This window comes from Mustela erminea, chromosome X (assembly GCF_009829155.1).
Source record: "Mustela erminea isolate mMusErm1 chromosome X, mMusErm1.Pri, whole genome shotgun sequence".
Taxonomy (NCBI): Eukaryota; Metazoa; Chordata; class Mammalia; order Carnivora; family Mustelidae; genus Mustela; species Mustela erminea.
Genome location: NC_045635.1, coordinates 42,580,080 through 42,599,968, shown reverse-complemented (window position 1 = coordinate 42,599,968; position 19,889 = coordinate 42,580,080). Strand labels below are relative to the sequence as shown.

The window sequence follows — 19,889 nt, the reverse complement described above, 5'->3', positions numbered from 1 at the left end:
GTGCACCTACCACCATGATCAATTTTAGAACATTTTTTATCACTTGCCAAGCAACCCTGCACCGTCACTATCCTCTAGTCCCGTCATCCCCTCCAGCCCTCAGCAGCTACTAATCTACTTTTCGTCTTGATTGATTTGTCTATTCTGAGAGGTTCGTATTAAATGGAATTGTGCAATCTGCAGTTCTTTGTATCTGGCTTCACTTGGCATATTCTTTAACAGCCTCCCATGTTGTAACATGTGTCAGTACGTAGTTTCTTGTTGTTGCAGAATAATAGTATCTTCATTTTTTAACCCACCTCCTCTCCCCTTTCCCCCTCAGTGGCCCAGCAGTAGGTTCGGGGGCCTTGCTCTTTTCCCATTTCTTTGCCCTGGAGAGCTTGTGTTGCTCCTTAGCAGTGCGCCTGTTTTTCATTGGGTTGCCTGTGTTTTGCCCATGGAGCTGAGCCAGTGTTCCTGGGAGTTTTGGGGGGGGGTGGTCTTGGCATCAAGCTTGCTGGGGCAGAGCTGTGAAGGCCAGAATATTAAACACCTCTTGGCCCTGGGCTCTGAGAAGACATCTGCCCGAGAGCTGCTACTACTGCTGCCATCTTCCCCTGCCCCCTCCCCTTTCAGTGGCAGCTCATTCATTGATAGGCAGGGTCAGTAGCTTCCCAGAATCGGGGGGGAAATTCCAGGCCCCTGCTGCCTTCATTCTCATCCTCTCCCTGGGGGGATGCTACAGAGGTGGATTCTGTGGGACTGGAACCACGCCATATTGCCTCATGGCTCCCACCAGGGAGGGCTTCAAGGGGGGTTTGTGTTCGTTTCCTGTGGCTGCTGTGACAAATTACCACAAACTGAGTGGTCTAGAACAACAGAAATTTATTCTCTCTCAGTGCTGGAAGCCAGAAGTCCAAAATCAGTTTCAGTAGGCCAAAGTCAAGGTGTTGCGGGGCTGCACTTGCTGCAGGGGCTCTAGGGAGAATCCGGTACTCTTTCAGCTTCTGTAGGCTGCTGACTTTCCTTGGCTTGTGGCTGCATCACTCCATCTTCTGCCTGTTTTCACACCATCTTCCCTGGTCATGTGTAGTCTCCTCTTCTGTGTCAGGACTTCACCTGCTGTTCTAAGGATGCTTGTGATTGCATTTAGGTCCTCCTCAGATACTCCCGAGATAATTTCCCCATCTCAAGATCCTTAATTTAAATCACACAGCTGAAGACCCTTGTTCCTTACTAAGTAGCATTTGCAGGTTCCAGGAATTAGGGCCTGATTTCTTTGGGTGGTCGTCATTAGGCCTCCTACAGGAGTGTTCTTGTTTCCCTCCAAGGGAGAAGAGAACCTATTAAGTACTTTCCTACTGGGCAAAGTCCTGTAACATTTGAGTCTTTCCAGTTACCCTATTATTGGGAAGCTTGTTATCCCATTTCACAGATTGGAAAACTGTGGAGTTTTCAGAGTGGTTCATCACATGACTGATAATTGGTGGAGCTGCTTTGGAATGTAAGTCAGTTGGGTCCCACAGTCTGCTTCAACTTCTCTTGGGCCTTTGGACCAGTAGGTTGCAGAGTCTTGGATCTGGGATCCCCTGATGTCAGAGAGCTTTGCCCAGCTCCCTTGTGGAGGCTTAGGAATGTTGAGGGACTCACCCATAGGCCCAGCAGTGGGCTCGTAAGATTCGTGGTCTGGACTTGACTTTCTCAGGCCAAAGTATTGATGCAGCTTAAACTTACCAATGGAAGGGTTAGTCCCCATCCCTCTCTCCCTCCAGGCTTTTCTTCCTGGATCACTTTCCTAAACAATTCTCAAGTCGGCCCCTTTCCCAGAGGCTCCTGTCCAGCCAGGGGAAGGAGGAGTCTAAGCTAGAGGCTTCTGGGACTCTAAACTCTTCCTGGAGCCCAGGACCATGGCCTCCCCACTTTATCTCCCCAAGGGGAGAGGCAGGGTTTCAGCCAGACCCAAAGCCCTTAAGGCTGCTGGTGCCAAAGCCAGTGGGAGGATCATGGTTTGGCCTCTAGATCTAGGCCCAGATTGCCCCAGGACCAAAGCCTTACTTGCGTAAAGGGTATGCTTGGCCTTCTTCATTTTTAAGGACAAACTGGGACTTTCCCAGGATCGGTTGCCAGGTATGTCTCCATGTTGTGGCTCGTGAGGGCCTCCCCTATTGCCTCTATAGTAGGCTCTGCTGGTGCCCAAACCCCAGCTCTTTTTGCCTTTGTCAAATGAGGATAATGCTCACTGCCACCTGGGCTGTGGTAAGAACAATTAAATGAAGTCACCTTTTGCATCAGGCATCTGGCATGGGGCAGGCATTTGGCTAATATGAGTTCATCTTTCTTCCTGGCCCCACCCTTCTTGCCTGCATAGTCCTACCCAGGACTTTAGTTGTGCCCAACTCACTGCTGAGCCTCGGGCATCCCTGGTGCTTTGTGGTAGAAGTGATTTTTTAAAAATTTATTTATTTAGGTAATGTCTACACCCACCGCGGGGCTTGAACTCACCACCCCAAGATCAAGAGTCCCATACTTCTCTGAGCCAGCCAGGTGCCCCCAGAAGTGATTTCTTGTTAACTTACAATTAACAAGCATTTCTGGAGGTCTTCATGTTTTAATCCTTCTGTCGGGTGGCACCTCTCCTCTGGGGCCTGCCTTCATGATTGGTTAGGACCCTTCCTGTGTGTTTCATAGCACCGTGTTCAGCTCTTTCACTGCCCTGCTTACACTTGTGTATTGGCATTCCCTGTTTCTCCATCCCCCCGCCCAGCAGTTTGTGAGCTTATGGAGGGTAGAAACCAAGTCAGATTCATTTCTCTGTCCTTGCTGCCAGGTTTACTACAGTCAGGGTCTGATTTGGCAGCTACTTACTGGTAGGTTGACCCTTGTTGGAGGAGTAAGTAGGATCCCCCTCTTCTCTCTGATCCCCTTCCCCCTCAATCTCCTTTTCCCCTGCACTCGAGGGCAGGAGGTTACTATGTGCCCTTCTTTGGAACTTCTCTTTCTGCCCAGTATGGGCCTGTAGTCATAGTTGCGCTTCCCTGCTGGTGATCCCAGCTGGGGCAGGTACCATGGTGTTGGGAGATGGCTGTCCCTGCAGGGCAGGGATGCATTGGGGGAAACTGGCTGAAGTGCGCTAGTCCACAGCCTCTGGGGTGGGAGAGGAACATGCTGGAGAGTTCTACACAAACAAGAGTCCATGCTGTCCATGGAAGCCCATTAAGGGCTTCCAAGTGCCTTTGTCATCTCTGGCAAGCCAGCCACACCTCCCTAATGGTGGGGCTGCTGGGCATTCCCTCATCACCCCCCTCTTCACCCCCTTCTGTCCAGCCACTCCCATGGGACTTGCTGAGAGCCTCTCAGTTGTATGTGGTCTCTGTGCCAGTCAGTCTTGCCCATTCTGTGGCCGAGGACCTGTTAATTTACCAAGCCTTTTCAGGCCCTGAATCTCCTTTGAGCTTCTTGACAGCTCTGTCAGGTAGATCATGTATCTTGTCATTTGATAGGAAACTGAGGCTTGGAGAGTTCTGGTAGTCCATCTGAAGTCACACAGCAAGTGAATGACAGGGCTGGGTATTGAAAAACACTGTTTTGGTATTGGAATGCAGAGCCTCCGAACCTTGTACTTCTACTCTGCTGGGACTTTTGCACACCTGAGCTGGGGAAATGTGGCCTGCAGAGAAGTGATCCCCTCTGTCTAGTCAGAGTTAGCCCAGATCCTCCAAATCCCTGGGCAGGTTGTGTCCCAAAGGAACAAGTTTGGGATTCCTGGTCCTTAGCCTAGATGCTCTTGAAGGCTGGCTTCTTGTGGCCAGCAGAGGGCGTGAAAGGCCTGGGAAAGGTCTGCTGCTTCTGGTTTTGTTTTGAAATAGAAAACATGTTTTCAGTGACAAGTCGATATAGTTTCTTTTAATCGACTTAATTTTTTAGAGCAGTTTGAGGTTCGCAGCAAACCTGAACAAGAGTTGCCATATTGAACAGGGAGTTCCCACAAACCCCCTCCGCTCACACGTGCATAGTCTCCCCCATTATTAACACCCCCCGACCAGAGTGGTGCATTTGTTCCAGTCAGTGACCATGTAGGACACATCATAATCACCCAGAGCCCACAGTTCACAGTAGGGTTCGGTCTTGGCATTGTACGTTCTGTGGGTTTGGACAAATGTATAAGGACCCATAACCACCGTTAAGGTACCATACAGAGTAGTTTCACTGGCCTAAATGTCCTCTTTTCTGCTTATTCGTCTCTCCATTATTTTTTTAAGTCTGAAGGTACGTGTTTGTACGGGCTCACTCAAACTGGAGCTTTGGGGTCAGATGTGCTTTGGAATTTAGGGAAATTTCAGAGTTTAGAAAAATCACCTGGTATGTATACTATGTGTTATGTGACACCTCTGGTGGGGTCAGTGGTAGTACCTCATAACCAAACTGCTGACTGTTTCTGCGTGGAAGTGTTTGAACATTCACCTCCAAGTGGGAGAATAGGTTCTCGCTGGCTCAGGTCAGGTTAGGATGGCAGATGAGTTAGAGGAAGACTTTGGTTTTCAAAGCTTTTTGAGTTTTGGAGTTTTGGACAAGGGATTGCATGCTTCTCATGAGAAAGGTGAGATAAAAATCACCTGTAATACCAGCTTTTAGGGATATTTTGTTGTATGGTCTTTGCAACTTCCATGTGTTTGTATGCGCATAGATACATATGTGAAATATGTCCAGTTATAAGTGAGATCATACAGTGTATGCATTTTTCCTTATGCGATACATCTTGACATTCCCTAGCTATATGTAGGGCTTGGGATCTAGGCTGTAACCAGTTACTCCCTCCTCAACATCTTCCCTACCTTAAGTGGTTAGAGGGTCCCCAGGTGAACTGGTGAAACTCCTTGAGATAGAGCAAGGTCCATTCCCACCCACCCCCTACCTCCCACCCCCACCTCCCCACCCCACCCCACCTCATACCACCCTGCCTCCAGGTACTTGCCAGGTCTGGGCCGCTGGCTTCCTGTAGGGGCCCACTGTTGGATTCCCAACATGGTCAGCAGGGACAGTCAGAAAATAGATGAGACCCTTCTGGAATCCAGTCTTCTGCTTACACAGTGACTAGTTCCCTAAAAGAAAGGGTCTCCTCCTCCTCCTCCACGTGCATGGAGTGTCATTCAGGGCTGTGGACTTGACCCTGCCCAGTGTCCTCTCAGCCAGTTAGCTGGGCCCTTCAGGAATTGGAGGGCAGGGCCCTAAGGTAGGGGTACAGGCCTTTCCTGTTGTTGACCCCCACCTTTTCCCTCCAGCAGGAGCACTGGTTTGAAAAGGCCCTGAGAGACAAGAAGGGCTTCATCATCAAGCAGATGAAGGAGGACGGCGCCTGTCTCTTCCGGGCTGTAGGTGAGTCTGTGTCTCAGCCTTCAAGGGCCTAGGGCTGCCCCTGAGCTGTTTCTAGTGTTCAGGAGTAACCCCTGAGACAGGGTTGGGGCTTGAGTGTACTGGTGTTTCAGGGACTCCAGACCCCAGCTTCAAGTCAGCATCTGGCCTCTATCCTTTGGTCATGAGGTAGTGCGGAGCTGTGAAAGTGATAATAATAACAATAATGGTGATAAAAATAATGTTACTTAGGGACAGATTGCATTGTCAGACACTAAAGGAAACACTTTTTTATTCTTTTCCAAGCTAGGTAGGTGTAGGGACTACTGTGGCTTCCATTTGTCAGAAGAGGAAAGCAGCTTAGAGCAGGAAAGTGACTTGCCCAGTCAGAGAGTAGAGTTGGGAGTCCCTGGGTTGGGTTAGTCCACGCCCCATGTTCTTAAACACAGCACACTGCTGTCACCCTGAGGTCATAGAATTTTTTTTTAAACTTACAGAAAAGTAGAATAGTGAATGCTCATGTACCCATCATTCATCTTCAAAGTAGTCATCAACACATGGCCAGCCTTGTTTCATCACTACCCTGCCCACTCATTTTCACTGTCCTGAAACAAGTATTTTTAAAGCAAAACCCTAATGTTGAATCATTTCATTTGTAAGTATTCATGTATGTTTCTCTGACAGATAAGGATTTTTTCTTTCCTAACATAATCCAAGTGTCATTGTCCTACCTAACAACATTCATAATTCCTTAATAACATTTAGTATCCAATCTGAGTGACATCTTTGAGGTCGCTCTGCCTCTGAATCTGTGACCCAGCAGGCAGCCCTAAAGCCTTGTGCTAGTGTCCAGGGGAATTTGTGCATGTGATCTGACCCTTCCATAGCGTCTGTACTATCTACTAAGGAAAAGGGCCCTCTTATAGGAACCTTGAAGTAGGAGTCAGAAGCCTTGTCTTCTAGTTCGGTCTGTGATTCAAAAATTCCCCATTTTCCCATCTGTTAAATGGTATTGATTCTGAAGGGCTCCTTGAGTCCTTACAGGGTCTGCTATTCTCTCACTGTGTAGCTAGCCCCATGTCTACTGGTGGCCTGGACCAACTCCACTTCTGACTGTGCCACTGATTCTTGGTCTGAACTTGGGCAGGCAGCTGTTCTGAGCCTGTTTCTGAGGCCATAACAGAAGGCCAAAGATCCTGAGTTGTAATGGTTACATGAGATCACTTACAGTAAATGCCTTTGGTGCCTGACACCTGGTAGACCCGCAGGGAACAGTAGCATTGGTGAAGCCTGAATTCTGTTTTCAGTGGCGTCTAAGAGCCACAAATGTTTGTTGAGTGTAGAAAAAGTTTAGGTGGATTGATTGCTTACCTCTCTCCATTCTACCAAATGGAAGAAGCTCAGGCAGTGGACTCTGCTGGGCTGGAAAATCCCACCCTTTCTAGCCCTGTGGCTCAAGCTTGTGTTCTTCCTGGGATGTTTTCTAGAGAAAGAGCTGGTTATGGGGCATCTTGGACCAAAGGAAGGCAAAGAAAGAATAGTTCAGGGTCTGTTAGGTGCTGCCCTGTGCTGAAGCCTCCGTCTAGATGTGGGGCAAACGGGGCTACTGGTAGAGTGAGTGTAAGAGAATGCAGCTGGGCACCTTGGTCCCAGGTGACCTTTGAGGCAGATGTTGGGGCCGGTAAGGATCTGGCTTGTGTGGTAACCCATATTAACAGCAACGTTTCATGTGTGTCCATCTGGATGACCTCTCCAGACACCCTCTGACAACTCCCCCCTCAACAAGGGCCTTCCAGTAAAGAGCCTGAGCTTACAAGAAGAGCTGACCGCAGCAGGTTGAAGGCCTTTCCCTATCAGTACTATGGCTACCCATTTCCCCCAACTGGGCTGCCCTTGGCTTTTCTCTGTAAAACCTCAGAAGCCCCATGGCCACTCCCTGGAAGTACGTGGCCCCTGGGTCTCTAGGCCTAATCTGGAGGCTTCCCTGGGGCAGAGTGCACAGGAAATGTACCTGGGAAGGGGACTCTGTCCTTGGGCTTTCTGCTGACCCTCTGCTTCCAGCCTAGCTTGTGTAGTTACCCTGAACTCTGGTGAGAAGGCCTACAGGTTCTAGTTCCTGCCACGCATTGCATGGTGGAAGGAACACAGACTGAAGCCTGGAGTTGGAGGGGGGATTGCACACATAGAGGCCACAATGTTGTTCCTTGACCCTGACTGTTTGCTGGCATTCAGCTGGGTGCTTCAGATTCATCTGCAAAATTGGAATCGTTATCCCGTAAGACAAGTGAGAAGATTGAAACTCAGGGAAGAGAAATGACATGCTTAGGGTCATTAGTGGCAGAGCTGGCATGGGGTCCCAGAGGTATCCAAAGGACATGTTCTTTCTATGACCTTGGTAAAGCCCTAGCTTTTCAGCTTAGCTGTGGACTGGCTGAGTGACCTCAGGTATATTCCTTGACCTTGCTGGGCCTTATTTTCTCTAAGAGCCTATAGTCCTCTACTGTTGGGAATCCTGAGGCAGGTGGCTTTGGGTGTCCCTCGTGGGAACCAGTATTCACTGCTCTCTCTCACAATGGCATGTTGGGGACTTGTGAGCATCAATGAAGGAGTGGAAGTAGGAGCCTGAGTTTCTAGGTATCCTGTGGCCCACCCTGCCCCTGCTAGGCTCAGATAACCTCTTCCTGGAAACATGAGTCTGCCTCTCTCCTGCCCCATAGGACTTTGACTCAGCAAAAATCTCTGGCCCTGGCCTCTTTGTGCAAAGTGGAGGCCACACATGCATCTGCATGGGCCATGAAGAAGCAGCTGGGGCTGTACGTGTTAGAATGATGGCCCAGAAACATTAGCCTGGACCATCAGTGTTAGGAGGGATGGATCTTTGATTAATTTTGAATTTTTTATAAGTGGGGAAACTGAGGCCTTACGAGAAAGCAAGGACCCTGTTGTTTAGATCACATGGGCAGTATCAGCATAGGTGTCTGAGGTTGAACTAGTCCAGAAGGAGAAGATTCCCATGGACTCCCATGTACACCAGTTTCCGTTGGGCTCTTTCTGCCTTGCTTCCTCAGTTTCCCCATCCTTTTTTTTTTTTTTTTTTAAAGATTTTATTTATTTATTTGACAGAGAGAAATTACAAGTATACTGAGAGGCAGGCAGAGAGAGAGAGAGAAGGAAGCAGGCTCCCTGCTGAGCAGAGAGCCCGATGCGGGACTCGATCCCAGGACCCTGAGATCATGACCCGAGCCGAAGGCAGCGGCTTAACCCACTGAGCCACCCAGGCGCCCTAGTTTCCCCATCCTTGCTGTGGAAATCCTTGAGTAGAAGAGCGGGCATCTCAGAGACCAGGCTTTCAAAGAGGACAGAGTTCTGTCTTCCCACAGTGAGGGTGTCTTCCCCCACTGAGGGTGTGCCATCTGGGGCCAGGGTCCAGGTGCATACCGCAGCTGCTTGACAGGCAGGGGAGGCCTTTTTCCTGGCTCATCTCCTCAGTGGGGCCAGGATTCCCACTGGGCCAGGAGGCAAGTGGGGAACAGATCAGGTTCCTGTCTCTCCCTGCTGCTGTGTGTACACACATTTGTGTGGTTTGTTTTTAGATTCCCTGCAGACGCCAGACTTCCTTTTCTGTCCTCAGCAGAACTTGCTGTGGCTCTTCTCGCAGGCAGGCAGCAGCGACCTGGCAGGGAGGCCATTCCCAGGTGCCTCTAAAGCAAATGGTAGGGCCCTGTACTTAATTAAGCTCCAGGTAGCCCAGGCTTTCCTGTCTTGCATCTCCACATAACTCTTTGGCAAATAGTGACTATTTTAGGGCGCCTGAGGAGGAAGGATTACGGAGGTTCGAGGGACCTTCCCCCAGGCAGTAGGGGAAGGAGGTTGAGGCAAGTCTGTTAGAGCTGTTGACTGTTCCTCCCTCCCATTAACCCCTGGCAAAGGGTAGGAAGGAGGTGAGGGTCCTTGGTTTATACTGCTTTGCCTCTCATCCAACCTTTAGTCTTGGTTAACAGTAAGGGCAGTTACTTGTCGAATGCAGTAGGTCTCTGTAGTGGTGAAGGTGGGATGGGTATTTGGCCTCAGGGAACATCTTTTTTTCTTTTTAAGATTTTATTTATTTTTTTGACAGACAGAGATCACAAGTAGGCAGAAAGAGAGGAGGAAGCAGGCTCCCTGCAGAACAGAGAGCCCGATGCAAGGCTTGATCCCAGGACCCTGGGATCATGACCCAAGCTGAAGGCAGAGGCTTTAACCCACTGAGCCACCCAGGCACCCACATCTTTTTTTTTTTTTAAGATGTTATTTATTGGATGTGAGGGCGATCTGGCTGCGACGTCTGTCACCCCACTGATCACCAGGGTTGATTCGGCTGATCTGGTTGGCTAGGCGGGTGTCCCCTTCCTCCCTCACCTGTTCCATGTGCGTCCATCCCGAAGCTGCATGCTCGGTTGAAGAGGACGAGCCTCCACAATAGAGAAGAGGATGACCTTCCCGATAGAGGAGAGGACCATTCCTCGGTCAGGGGTGTACGAGTAGCTGCGCTCCCCTGCTAGAACCTCCAAACAAGCTCTCAAGGTCCAATTGTAGGAGAACGTAGGGTAGTCAAGCTTCCAAGACTCCAAACACATCCAAATGAGGCACTGCACATGGCAGTCTGCCTTTCTTTAAAAAGAAAAAAAAAAGATGATATTTGTCAGAGAGCATGTGCCCACGAGGTGGGGGAGTGGCAGGCGGAGGGAGAAGCCGGCTCCCTGCTGGGTAGGGAACCCCATGTGGGACTCGATCCCAGGACCCTGGGATCATGACCTGAACCAAAGGTAGACGCTTAACAGACTGAGCCATCTGGACATCCCTCAACAGGACAGTTTTTTCATTTTTAAAGATTTTATTTATTTATTCATTTGTTTGTTAGCGCACATGCGCACACAGAAGCAGGATGTGTGGCAGGCAAAGGGAGAAGCAAGCTTCCCACTGAGCAAGGAGCACCATGTGGAACTCAGTCCCAGGACCCTGGGATCATGACCTGGAGCGAAGGCAGCCGTTTAATGGACTAAGCCACCCAGGCATTCCCCTTAGGGAACACACATGTGCGTTTCTCTGCTCGTGTCTCAGCGTGTTCAGAGAAAGGACAGACATAGGGTGTGAGGGGGGAGGTAAGGTCTATGCTGACCTCTCTGTAATTTCTGCCCACTCCTAGGCCTTTCCAGGGTTCCAGCTGATTGCTGCTTATGCTGGTAGGGAAACTGAGGCAGACAGAATCAGGCCTTGCCCTAGGTGGGCGATAGCTGGATTGGGGGTAGTGGTAACATCATCTGGAGCATCAGTGTTTAAAGTTACAGGGTAGTCCTTGGGAGCCTGGCCTTCACCCTTCCTTGGGCCAGCTCTACCACATTTCTGTACCTCATTTATCCCTCCTGTGTAAAGCAGGGCTTTGTGGGGTGAAGATGAAATAAGTTGGAATGTGAAAAGGCCTTGGTGGAACCAGTTGCGGTATTGTTCTGAGGATTTCTGAGCCCTCTTTGGGTTGTGGACAGAGGTCAGGTAGTGGGGGACCCCTTCAGCTGGACTCTGGGAGGGGAGAGCAGGTGCAGATTGCCCACAAGTGCAGCGTCAGCAAGAAGAGGAGTTTCAGTTTCTATCAAAACAAGTGCTCTGAATTCCCCTACCTCTGCAGGTCCATTGAGCCCCTTCCCCCACTTTGGCCCCCACTGGGAAGTCCAGCCCAGCCCCTAATCCCATATGCCAAACTTCTAGGAGGAGGAGGGCTTTCTGGAGGACAGAGGTGGGGCTAGCAGAGTCAGACAAGCATTGCCTCAATGAGGAGGACTTACTGTGTTTAAGCCCTGCCCTGGATTGTTATTCCACCTTATTATCATTGAAAAGATCCTCTCTCCCCCACTGGGAGGTATTATTGCTCGCTTCCCTTGGTGTTCACAAAGGCACATTTTCTTCCACATTGATGATCCCTAAACTAGCTTATATCTATAATCATGAGGTGGGTCATGCTGTCCACCCCCAACAAAGGCTGTGATTTAAATATATGTACAGGGCGCCTGGGTGGCTCAGTGGGTTAAGTCGCTGCCTTCGGCTCAGGTCATGATCTCGGGGTCCTGGGATCGAGTCCCGCATCAGGCTCTCTGCTCAGCAGGAGCCTGCTTCCTCCTCTCTCTCTCTCTGCCTGCCTCTCTGCCTACTCGTGATCTCTCTCTGTCAAATAAATAAAATCTTTTAAAAAAAAAATAAATAAATATATGTACAGCACCATCTGCCAGTGCATCTAAGGATCGAGGAGAGAAGGGGGTACTTGAGAGGTAGGTAGGTACATAGAGAAAGTCATTTAAGGACCCTGTTTTGTGATACCTATGTTATTGATTTGATGTTAATTGGGTTGCTGAAGATTTGCACTATGGACACAGAAGGTAGGCCTGTAGACCTTTGGATTCAGTAAAGGTAGACAGCCAGCCCTGCCTGGGTGAGGAGGGACAGCCTAGACGCCTTGTTTGGGGCTTTCCTGTGGCTGAGGAAGTGCGACAGAAATGAGGAAAAGCTTAATAAGTGGTTCCAGTGACACTCTGAGTAACTTGGGGATGATTAGCTATCTGAGAGAGTCATTGTCCACTCATGCACAAGCAGGAGCCCCTAGGTTCAGTTCTTAAACACCTAGTGTATCGTAGGCATTTAGTAAACCCTATCCCTCATCTAAACAGCCCCCTGTGAAAGACAGAGTAGTTACTCTCCCCACTTCACGGATGAAGTCACTGTGGCCCAGAGAGCTTGAAGGACTTGTCCAGTGCCACACAGCTAGGAGGCAGCAGAGGCTTTCTGCTAGGCAAGAGCCAATGGCAGGGGAATGAGGGGGCCTTTACGAGCTTCCCTCAGCTCCCTTCCCTGTTCCAGTCTCTGCTTTCCTCCATTTCTTGGATCTGGCATCCTGCTCAGGTAGATCCATCTCCCAGGAAATGACTGTTGGTCCTTCTGGAGGAACATCTCAGCCTTCTCCTCCAGTTTGGCAGGCCAGCCCCTATTTAACCCCTTTGCCGCCATCTCAGTTCCTGTTTACTGCAGCTGCTGGCCACACTGCATCCTCAGCACCCCAAGCTTATTCTACATAAATAGCTCTCTGCAGCCACAGTGGGCTCTGTGGTCCTGGCTTCTAAGAAAGGTGGCAGCAGGGGGCCCCCAGCCTCTGCGCAGGGCACGTGACTTGCTGGAAGTGCTGCTGTGGAGGGGGAGGGGATTGTGGCCGCAGAACCCACATCCTTGTTTACATCGGTGAAGGGGCTACCCCTTCCCGCCTTCACAGCTCCCCTCCCCCTCAGGTCTCTGCACCTCCAAGAGGAGGTGAGACAGGCATGGGGCCCATTTTCTATCTCAGAACTGCCCTTTTCTCCTTATCTCACAGAATCCTCCAGGGAGGGAAGGGGAGGGCAGTGAAGGCATTCTTCTGGCAATTCTTCAGAGGTAGACTGGCTGTCATGGAAGACCTTTGCAGTGTTGGTGCTGGACCTGTCCCTGCCCTGATGCCCCAGGGAGAGCCCATCAGAGCAACAGTCATTTGGGGAGACAAAGGGAAATTCCCTCTTCATCTTAGAATGGACATCAGGCGTGCCTTGTCTTCAGGCCCACTTTAATTTCCCAGGGGAAGACTCTGGCTCCCTTAGCCTGTCCATCCACTCAGCAAGCTGGTCCCGATTTCCTGTACTGTATCAGGCCCTGAGCTGGGGGGACTTGGGTGTGACTTGGTCTTGGCCTTCAGTGGGAGTCAGAGTGGTCAGGCAGGGGAAGTTTGCACACACCTTTGATAAATCTGGTGATAGAAGTGCTCTGGAGAGTAGGGAGAGCTGGGGAACTGTATAAAGAATATTTGGGTGTTTGACAAGTAGGCAGCCAAGGAGGATGGAAAGAATGCCCTGAAGAAAAGAGGAAATGGCATGTGTGAAGATCCTCAAGTAAGGGAGGGGGGAACCTGTTTTTTTTTTTTTTTTAAGATTTTATTTATTTATTTATTTGAGAGAGAGAGAGAGAGAGAGCGCGTGTGCATGAGTGGAGAAAGGTCACTGGGCCCTGCCGAGCAGGGAGCCCGGTGTGGGACTTGATCCCAGGACTGCAGGATCATGACCTGAGCTAAAGGCAGTTGCTTAACCAGCTGAGCCACCCAGGCGTCCCGGGAGCCTAGTTCTTATTTTGACTGAAGCCCTTTGACACCTAGACCACCTGGGCCACAGGCAGGCTGCCTTTCCCCATTTAAGCTTAAGTTACGTTCATATTTGTATCTCTTCCTAGATTAGGTGCTTCTTGCAGACAGGGCTGGATTTTACTGGCCTCTGTCCCCTTCACAGTACCCCACATTTGAGGCCCCACTCTTGGTAGGGGACTCTGATTTACTGAGTCTGTCCCAAGCCTAGTGCTGGTCACCTTAGACCCATGATTTCGTTGATCCTACAAGAGGCCTGCCAGGGAGTTAGTTACCTGCTTGTTCCTGTTTTGCACGTGAAGCCTGTGAGGCTCAGGACACTTGGGTTGTTTACCTCTGGTCGTTTAGCTCACTGGTACCTGGCAGAACTGGGCTTGGAGCCCAGTATTTATGTTTTTTTTCTTTTATTTATTTATTTATTTTTAACCTACAAAGGCCATGCTGGCTCCCGAGAGTCAGGAAAATTGTATTCTAGAGTTGAATCTGTCAGACTGACTTGCTGGGTGACTTGGTGAAGCCACAGACTGTCTCTCAGCCTTAGCTTCCTCACATGAAGAGTGAAGGGGGAGTGTGGAATTGCTGGTGCTCGAGGCCACTTACGGGACTTAAAATGTTTGTTGACTTGTCTGAGTGTCCAGGCAAGCCCTGGACAAACTTGTCTGCCTGAGAGGCCTGTCGTTGCATTCCTCTCACCCATACTCTCCTGTTCTTAGAGACTGTCCCTGCCTGCCTCTTTTTTCCATGATCCCATTCCAGCCCACAAAGCCAAGCACACTCCAGGCCACAGCATAGGAAAAGGAGTTTTCTGGCCCCCAGCCCTCCACCCCCAAGGATATTCCAGGACTTTGAACTCTTGTCTGGTGACAGCTCTTGACCCCCACCTCTCCTTTCTTCTGTCCCCACAGCTGACCAGGTGTATGGAGACCAAGACATGCATGAGGTTGTGCGAAAGCATTGCATGGACTATCTGGTGAGACCTCGCGGAGGCCTCGGGGTGGGGGCAGAGTTGGGGCATCCCCTCCCCGCACAGACCTGACCCTCCGATCTATTCTGCAGATGAAGAATGCTGACTACTTCTCCAACTATGTCACAGAGGACTTCACCACCTACATCAACAGGAAGCGGAAAAACAACTGCCATGGCAACCACATTGAGATGCAGGCCATGGCAGAGATGTACAACCGGCCCGTGGAGGTGTACCAGTACAGCACAGGTACATATGTGGTGGGTAGGTGAGCGGCTGACTGCTCCTGGTCCGAGCCCACCCAGCCCAGCCCACTGTGGATGCTCCTTCCTTCTCTTTCCCTGCAGAACCCATCAACACATTCCATGGGATCCATCAAAACGAGGATGAACCCATCCGCGTCAGCTACCATCGGAATATCCACTACAATTCAGTGGTGAATCCCAACAAGGCCACCATTGGTGTGGGGCTAGGCCTGCCATCATTCAAACCCGGGGTAAGTGGGTCCCCATGCCCAGGATGGCTGCTAGATTGGCCAGAAACCTCTTTTGAGGTCTCAGTTCTGCCCTAGCCTACAAAAATGACATGCCCCCTGAGTTGCCCCTGAGCTCTCACCTCTGTAAAACTAGGAAGTTACACAGAGTGATCTCTCAGGGCTCGTTTGGTACTCTCCATTTGTGTGTCTGAGCTGGCTTACCCATCTTTCATGCCTGTTGAGGGTTGGCATTTTGGGATATGGAGGCACATCTGGGCACTGTGAACCTGGGCTTGGTCTGGGTATCTCGGCACTTGCATGGAGCATCTGAAATGCAGCAGTTCTAGACAGCAGTGGTCATAGAGACTTAAAGTGCAGGCCTGGCCCAACTCCTTACTGGCTGTTGGACCTCGGGCAGATTATACAAGTAACGTGGTCTGGCCACTCAGCTGATACAGAACGTGCCTGACACTGGGCCTGATGCCTAGTAGGTGCTCACAAGGTGGCAGTACCTTTTCCAGCACATGCCGACAGGTTCTCATTCTCTCTCATAAACAGTCATCTTCTGGGGATTTTGCTGTCTTCTGTTCAGGTTTCACTTCCTACAAACAAAGTGCCCCTGCCTCATTTTAGGAAATGCACACCCTAACACCAACACACCCTCCAACATAGTTTTTTTTTTTTTTTTTTTTAATTTTGTTTGGTTATTTTTTTAAGATTTTATTTATTTATTTGACAGAGAGATCACAAGTAGGCAGTTGTGCCTGCCTAAGTAATTGGGCCAGGCCTGCACTTCAAGTCTCTATGACCACTGCTGTCTAGAACTGCAGGCGGGTGGGCGGGGGAAGCAGGCTCCCCACTAAGCAGAGAGTCTGATGCGGAGCTCCATCCCAGGACCCTGAGATCATGACTTGAGCCGAAGGCAGAGGCTTAACCCACTGAGCCACCCAGGTGCCCCTTAATTTTGTTTTTTAAGTAAACTTTTTTTAATTTATAACAGAACAGTTTTAGATTTACAGAATTATTGAGTTTAGATTATTTCCGTATTCCCCACTGTTATGAACATCAGCATAGAACATTTGTCACAATTAATAAACCAGTATTGATATATTAACTGAAGGCCATGACCTCAGTCATTCCTTAATGATCTTATCTGTTCCAGAATCCCATCCAGGACACCTTACTACATTTAGTTTTCATGTCTCATGACTCCTCTTCATTCTGAGAGTTTCTCTGAATTTCCTTGTTTTTATCTTTGATCTGTTTACAGATTCTAGTTTTGCCTGTTCTAGAATGTCATGGAATTGGAGTCATAACAGTGTGTGGGTTTTTCTCAGAGTGACTTCTTTCACATAACAACACATATTTAGATTTTACATTCACCCATGACTTTTTGTGGTCTGATCACTCGATTCTTTTTTTTTTTTAAGGTTTTAAGATTTTTTTAAGTTCTGTTTTTTATTTTTTAAAGATTTTATTTGTTTGAGAAATAGAGTGAGAGATACCATGAGAGGGGAGAGGGTCAGAGGGAGAAAGAAGCAGACTCCCTGCTGAGCAGGGATGTGGGACTCGATCCTGGGACTCCAGGATCATGACCCAAGCCAAAGGCAGTTGCTACCCAGGCACCCAAGATTTTTTTTAAGATTTATGTATTTAAGAGAGCGTACTATTGGAGGGGCGGAGGGAGAGGGAGTGGGAGCAAGAATCTCAAGCGGACTCTGTGCTGAGCATACAGCCCAACCTGGGGTTCGATCTCTCAGCTCTGAGATCATGATCTAAGCCAAAATCAAGAGTCGGAAGCTTAACCAACTGTGCCACCCAGGTACCCCACTCACTTCTTTCTTTTTTTTTAAGATCATATTTATTCATTTGACAGAGAGCAAGCGCAAGCGTGGGGAGGGGCAGAGGGAGAGGGCAAAGCAGGCCCCCCACTGAGCAGGGAGCCCAGTGTGGGGCTTGATCCCAGGACCTTGGGATCATGGCCTGAGCTGAAAGCAGATTGCTTAACTGACTGAGCCACCCAGGCACCCCAGCGCTACTCATTTTTCTTTCTTTTTAATTAAAAAACCTGTGAATGCCTTAAGGATTTTTTGTTTGTTTGTAGACTTAATTATTTAGAATGGTTTTAAATTTACAAAAAAAAAAATTGAGAAGGTAGAGTTCCCATGTGTCCTCCTCCCCCTTGCACAGTTTCATTTTTATTAACATTCGATGACTGTGATACACTTGTTACAATATATGAACCAATAATGATACATTATTATTAACTGAAGTCATCCTGTCCCTTTAGGCTCTCTTGTCTGTGATGGTTTCTCACACTTTGCTGTTTTTGATGACCTTGACAGTATTGAGGAGTACTGGTCAGGTATATTGTAGGATGTTTCTCTTTTGAAATTTGTCCGAAGTTTTTCTCATGATTAGACTGGGGTTATGGGTTTTAGGGAGGAAGATCACAGTGGTAATGTACCAGTCTCTTCACATCATATCAGCGGTATATACTGAGACTATGATTTATGACTGTTAATGTTGACCTTGACCCCTGGCAGAAGTAGTGTTTGCCAGATTTTCTCCATTGTAAAATTACCCTCTCCCCCCATTCCTTTTTCCCTACTGTTCTGTTTGGAAGAAGTAATTATATGCACAGCCCACACTGTAGAAGCAGTGGTTATGCTCCATCTTCTTGAGGGTAGAGTATCTACATAAATGATGTAGAATTCATCTGCAAGGGAGATTTGTCTCTTGTCCCCCATTTATTTATATCACTATGGACTCAAGGGTATTTCTTTTATATTTTGAGTTACAATCCAGTACTATATTTATTTTGATGCTCACATTGTTCCAGTTTTGGCTGTCAGGAGTGCTCTCAGTTGGTTCCTGCATCGTGTTGACATATCCCCATCATTGTAGTGGTGGGTTGTTTTTTCTTGTTTGGTTTGGTTTTGTTTTGGTTTGTTTATTGTGTTTCATTTTGCAGCACTTTCTTACTTTCTGACACTATGAGGTGCTCCCAGTTCATCTTGTATATTTCTTGCCGCAGTCCTAGAACCAGCCATTTTTCCAAAGACCTCGGGTTCCTTTTATTGGAATATGTTATTAGAAACCAAGATCTGGGTGCTGACTGAGCTCCTTACTACTGGGGTGTCCTTGCTTCTAGGCCCTTTCAGCTGACAGAGCAAGGAGATAGATCTGTGTATACTAACCCGTGTATACATTTATCTAGAAATATTTCTTATGTAACCATCCATATCTCTGAAGCTACAGTTCTTAACTGATATCTCCAACTGATAAGGTACCTCATCAGTTTTAATTTGCAATTTTCTGATGGCAAATGGTGTTGAGCATCTTCTCATGTGCTTATTTGCCATCTGTATATCTTCTCTGAGGAAATTGTGTGTTTATAGACTTTTTGCCCATTTCTAAATTGGCTTGTTCTAACATAGAGTTTTACATGCTTTCTGGACTATTACACATAGGTAAAAAATTACATTTTCCATCATAATGCACACATTGGGTGTAGTGTATGTATTTACACTAAAATAATATTAGCGTTTCACTGAGCAATACTTAATGCCTAGAATATGCTCTGGTATTTTTTTAATTTTTTTAAAGATTTTTATTTATTTATTTATTTGACATACAGAGATCACAAGTAGGCAGAGAGATAGGCAGAGAGAGGGGAGGGAGAGAAGCAGGCTCCCCGCTGAGCAGAGAGCCCAATGTGGGGCTCGATCCCAGGACCCTGGGATCATGACCTGAGCCAAAGGCAGAGGCTTTAACCCACTGAGCCACCCAGGTGCCCCTACTTCATTTTTTTAAATGCTGGTGTGTCTCCGCATCTGACAAAAAGCACTCTCCTACAATGTCCCACAATTCATAACACCCTTTCCCATGATAATACCATCCCCTTGTCCCCTTAAATGTCCAAATACTCCCTTCACCCTGTGCACACTCAGCTAACTTCTCAGGTGATCTTTTCTCCTTGTCCCATCTGGGCATAGGTGAGGAAGGTCTCAACATTATGAAATGAGTCATCGCTGGGTGAGGCATCTTTAAATTCCAGCATCTGGCTGCCCCAGACACAGTACTTCACTCAAGGTGTCTTGGGGTTGGGAGCAGGGCTTCTGAGTATAGGAGTTTGGAATAACAAGTCCCACTACCGAAGTCAGCCTTCCCCCAATTCTTGATGAAAAGGTGTCCTGCTTGGGGGTCCTTGTAAGAGTACCTGCCTTCTGTCTCCTCTATTCTGGGCCTATAGGCCTACAATCCTGAGCCGGTCTGGCTCCTGGCCAGAGTTCAGAGTGTCACCCCACATCCCTGTTCCTCCCTGCCTTGCAGTTTGCAGAGCAGTCCCTGATGAAGAATGCCATAAAAACATCAGAGGAGTCATGGATTGAACAGCAAATGCTGGAAGACAAGAAGCGGGCCACAGACTGGGAGGCCACAAATGAGGCCATTGAGGAGCAGGTGGCTCGAGAATCTTACCTGCAGTGGCTGCGGGATCAGGAGAAACAGGCCCGCCAGGTCCGCGGCCCCAGCCAGGTGAGTCCTGGGCTCAAGTGAGGTCTGGCCAGGAACCCCTTACTTCACATGTTCTGCTCCTGTACAGACAGAAGAAATTAAGCAGTTTTGACATCTGGAAGAGAAGGAAGCTCTCAGCTCATACTGTACCACGTCTTGGCCTTAGTCTTGGCATTGTGCCTTAGAACTCTCAACACCTTTGCAGAACAAGCTCTTAAGGAGTGAGGGAGGCCAGCCACTCGTGGTGACGTGTGGGATTGATGGATAGTTCCAGAGAGATAAGCTTTTGTTGAATGTCCTTATATGTCAGGCTCTGTGCTGAAGATGTAAAATTAGGTCTGGCCTATTCCACTCTCAGTGATCCCCTGTCTACTGAGGCAGACAGATATATCAGTGAGGCCCATGACTCTGGCTGGGAGACC

The 19,889-nt window shown here is 48.7% G+C and overlaps 1 protein-coding gene across 3 annotated transcripts in view; it reads left to right on the top strand.

Annotated features, from left to right (window-relative positions):
- OTUD5 (OTU deubiquitinase 5) overlaps positions 1-19,889 on the top strand; it is a 28,551-nt gene that overhangs the window by 5,803 nt on the left and 2,859 nt on the right. For 2 of the 3 annotated variants that reach the window (XM_032329418.1, XM_032329417.1), the window contains exons 2-6: positions 5,259-5,352; positions 14,416-14,480; positions 14,567-14,723; positions 14,822-14,970; positions 19,285-19,488. In XM_032329418.1, coding sequence (XP_032185309.1) covers positions 5,259-5,352; positions 14,416-14,480; positions 14,567-14,723; positions 14,822-14,970; positions 19,285-19,488 — 669 coding nt within the window. The remainder of the gene's footprint in view (positions 1-5,258; positions 5,353-14,415; positions 14,481-14,566; positions 14,724-14,821; positions 14,971-19,284; positions 19,489-19,889) is intronic. The other variant, XM_032329419.1, reaches the window with a different exon arrangement.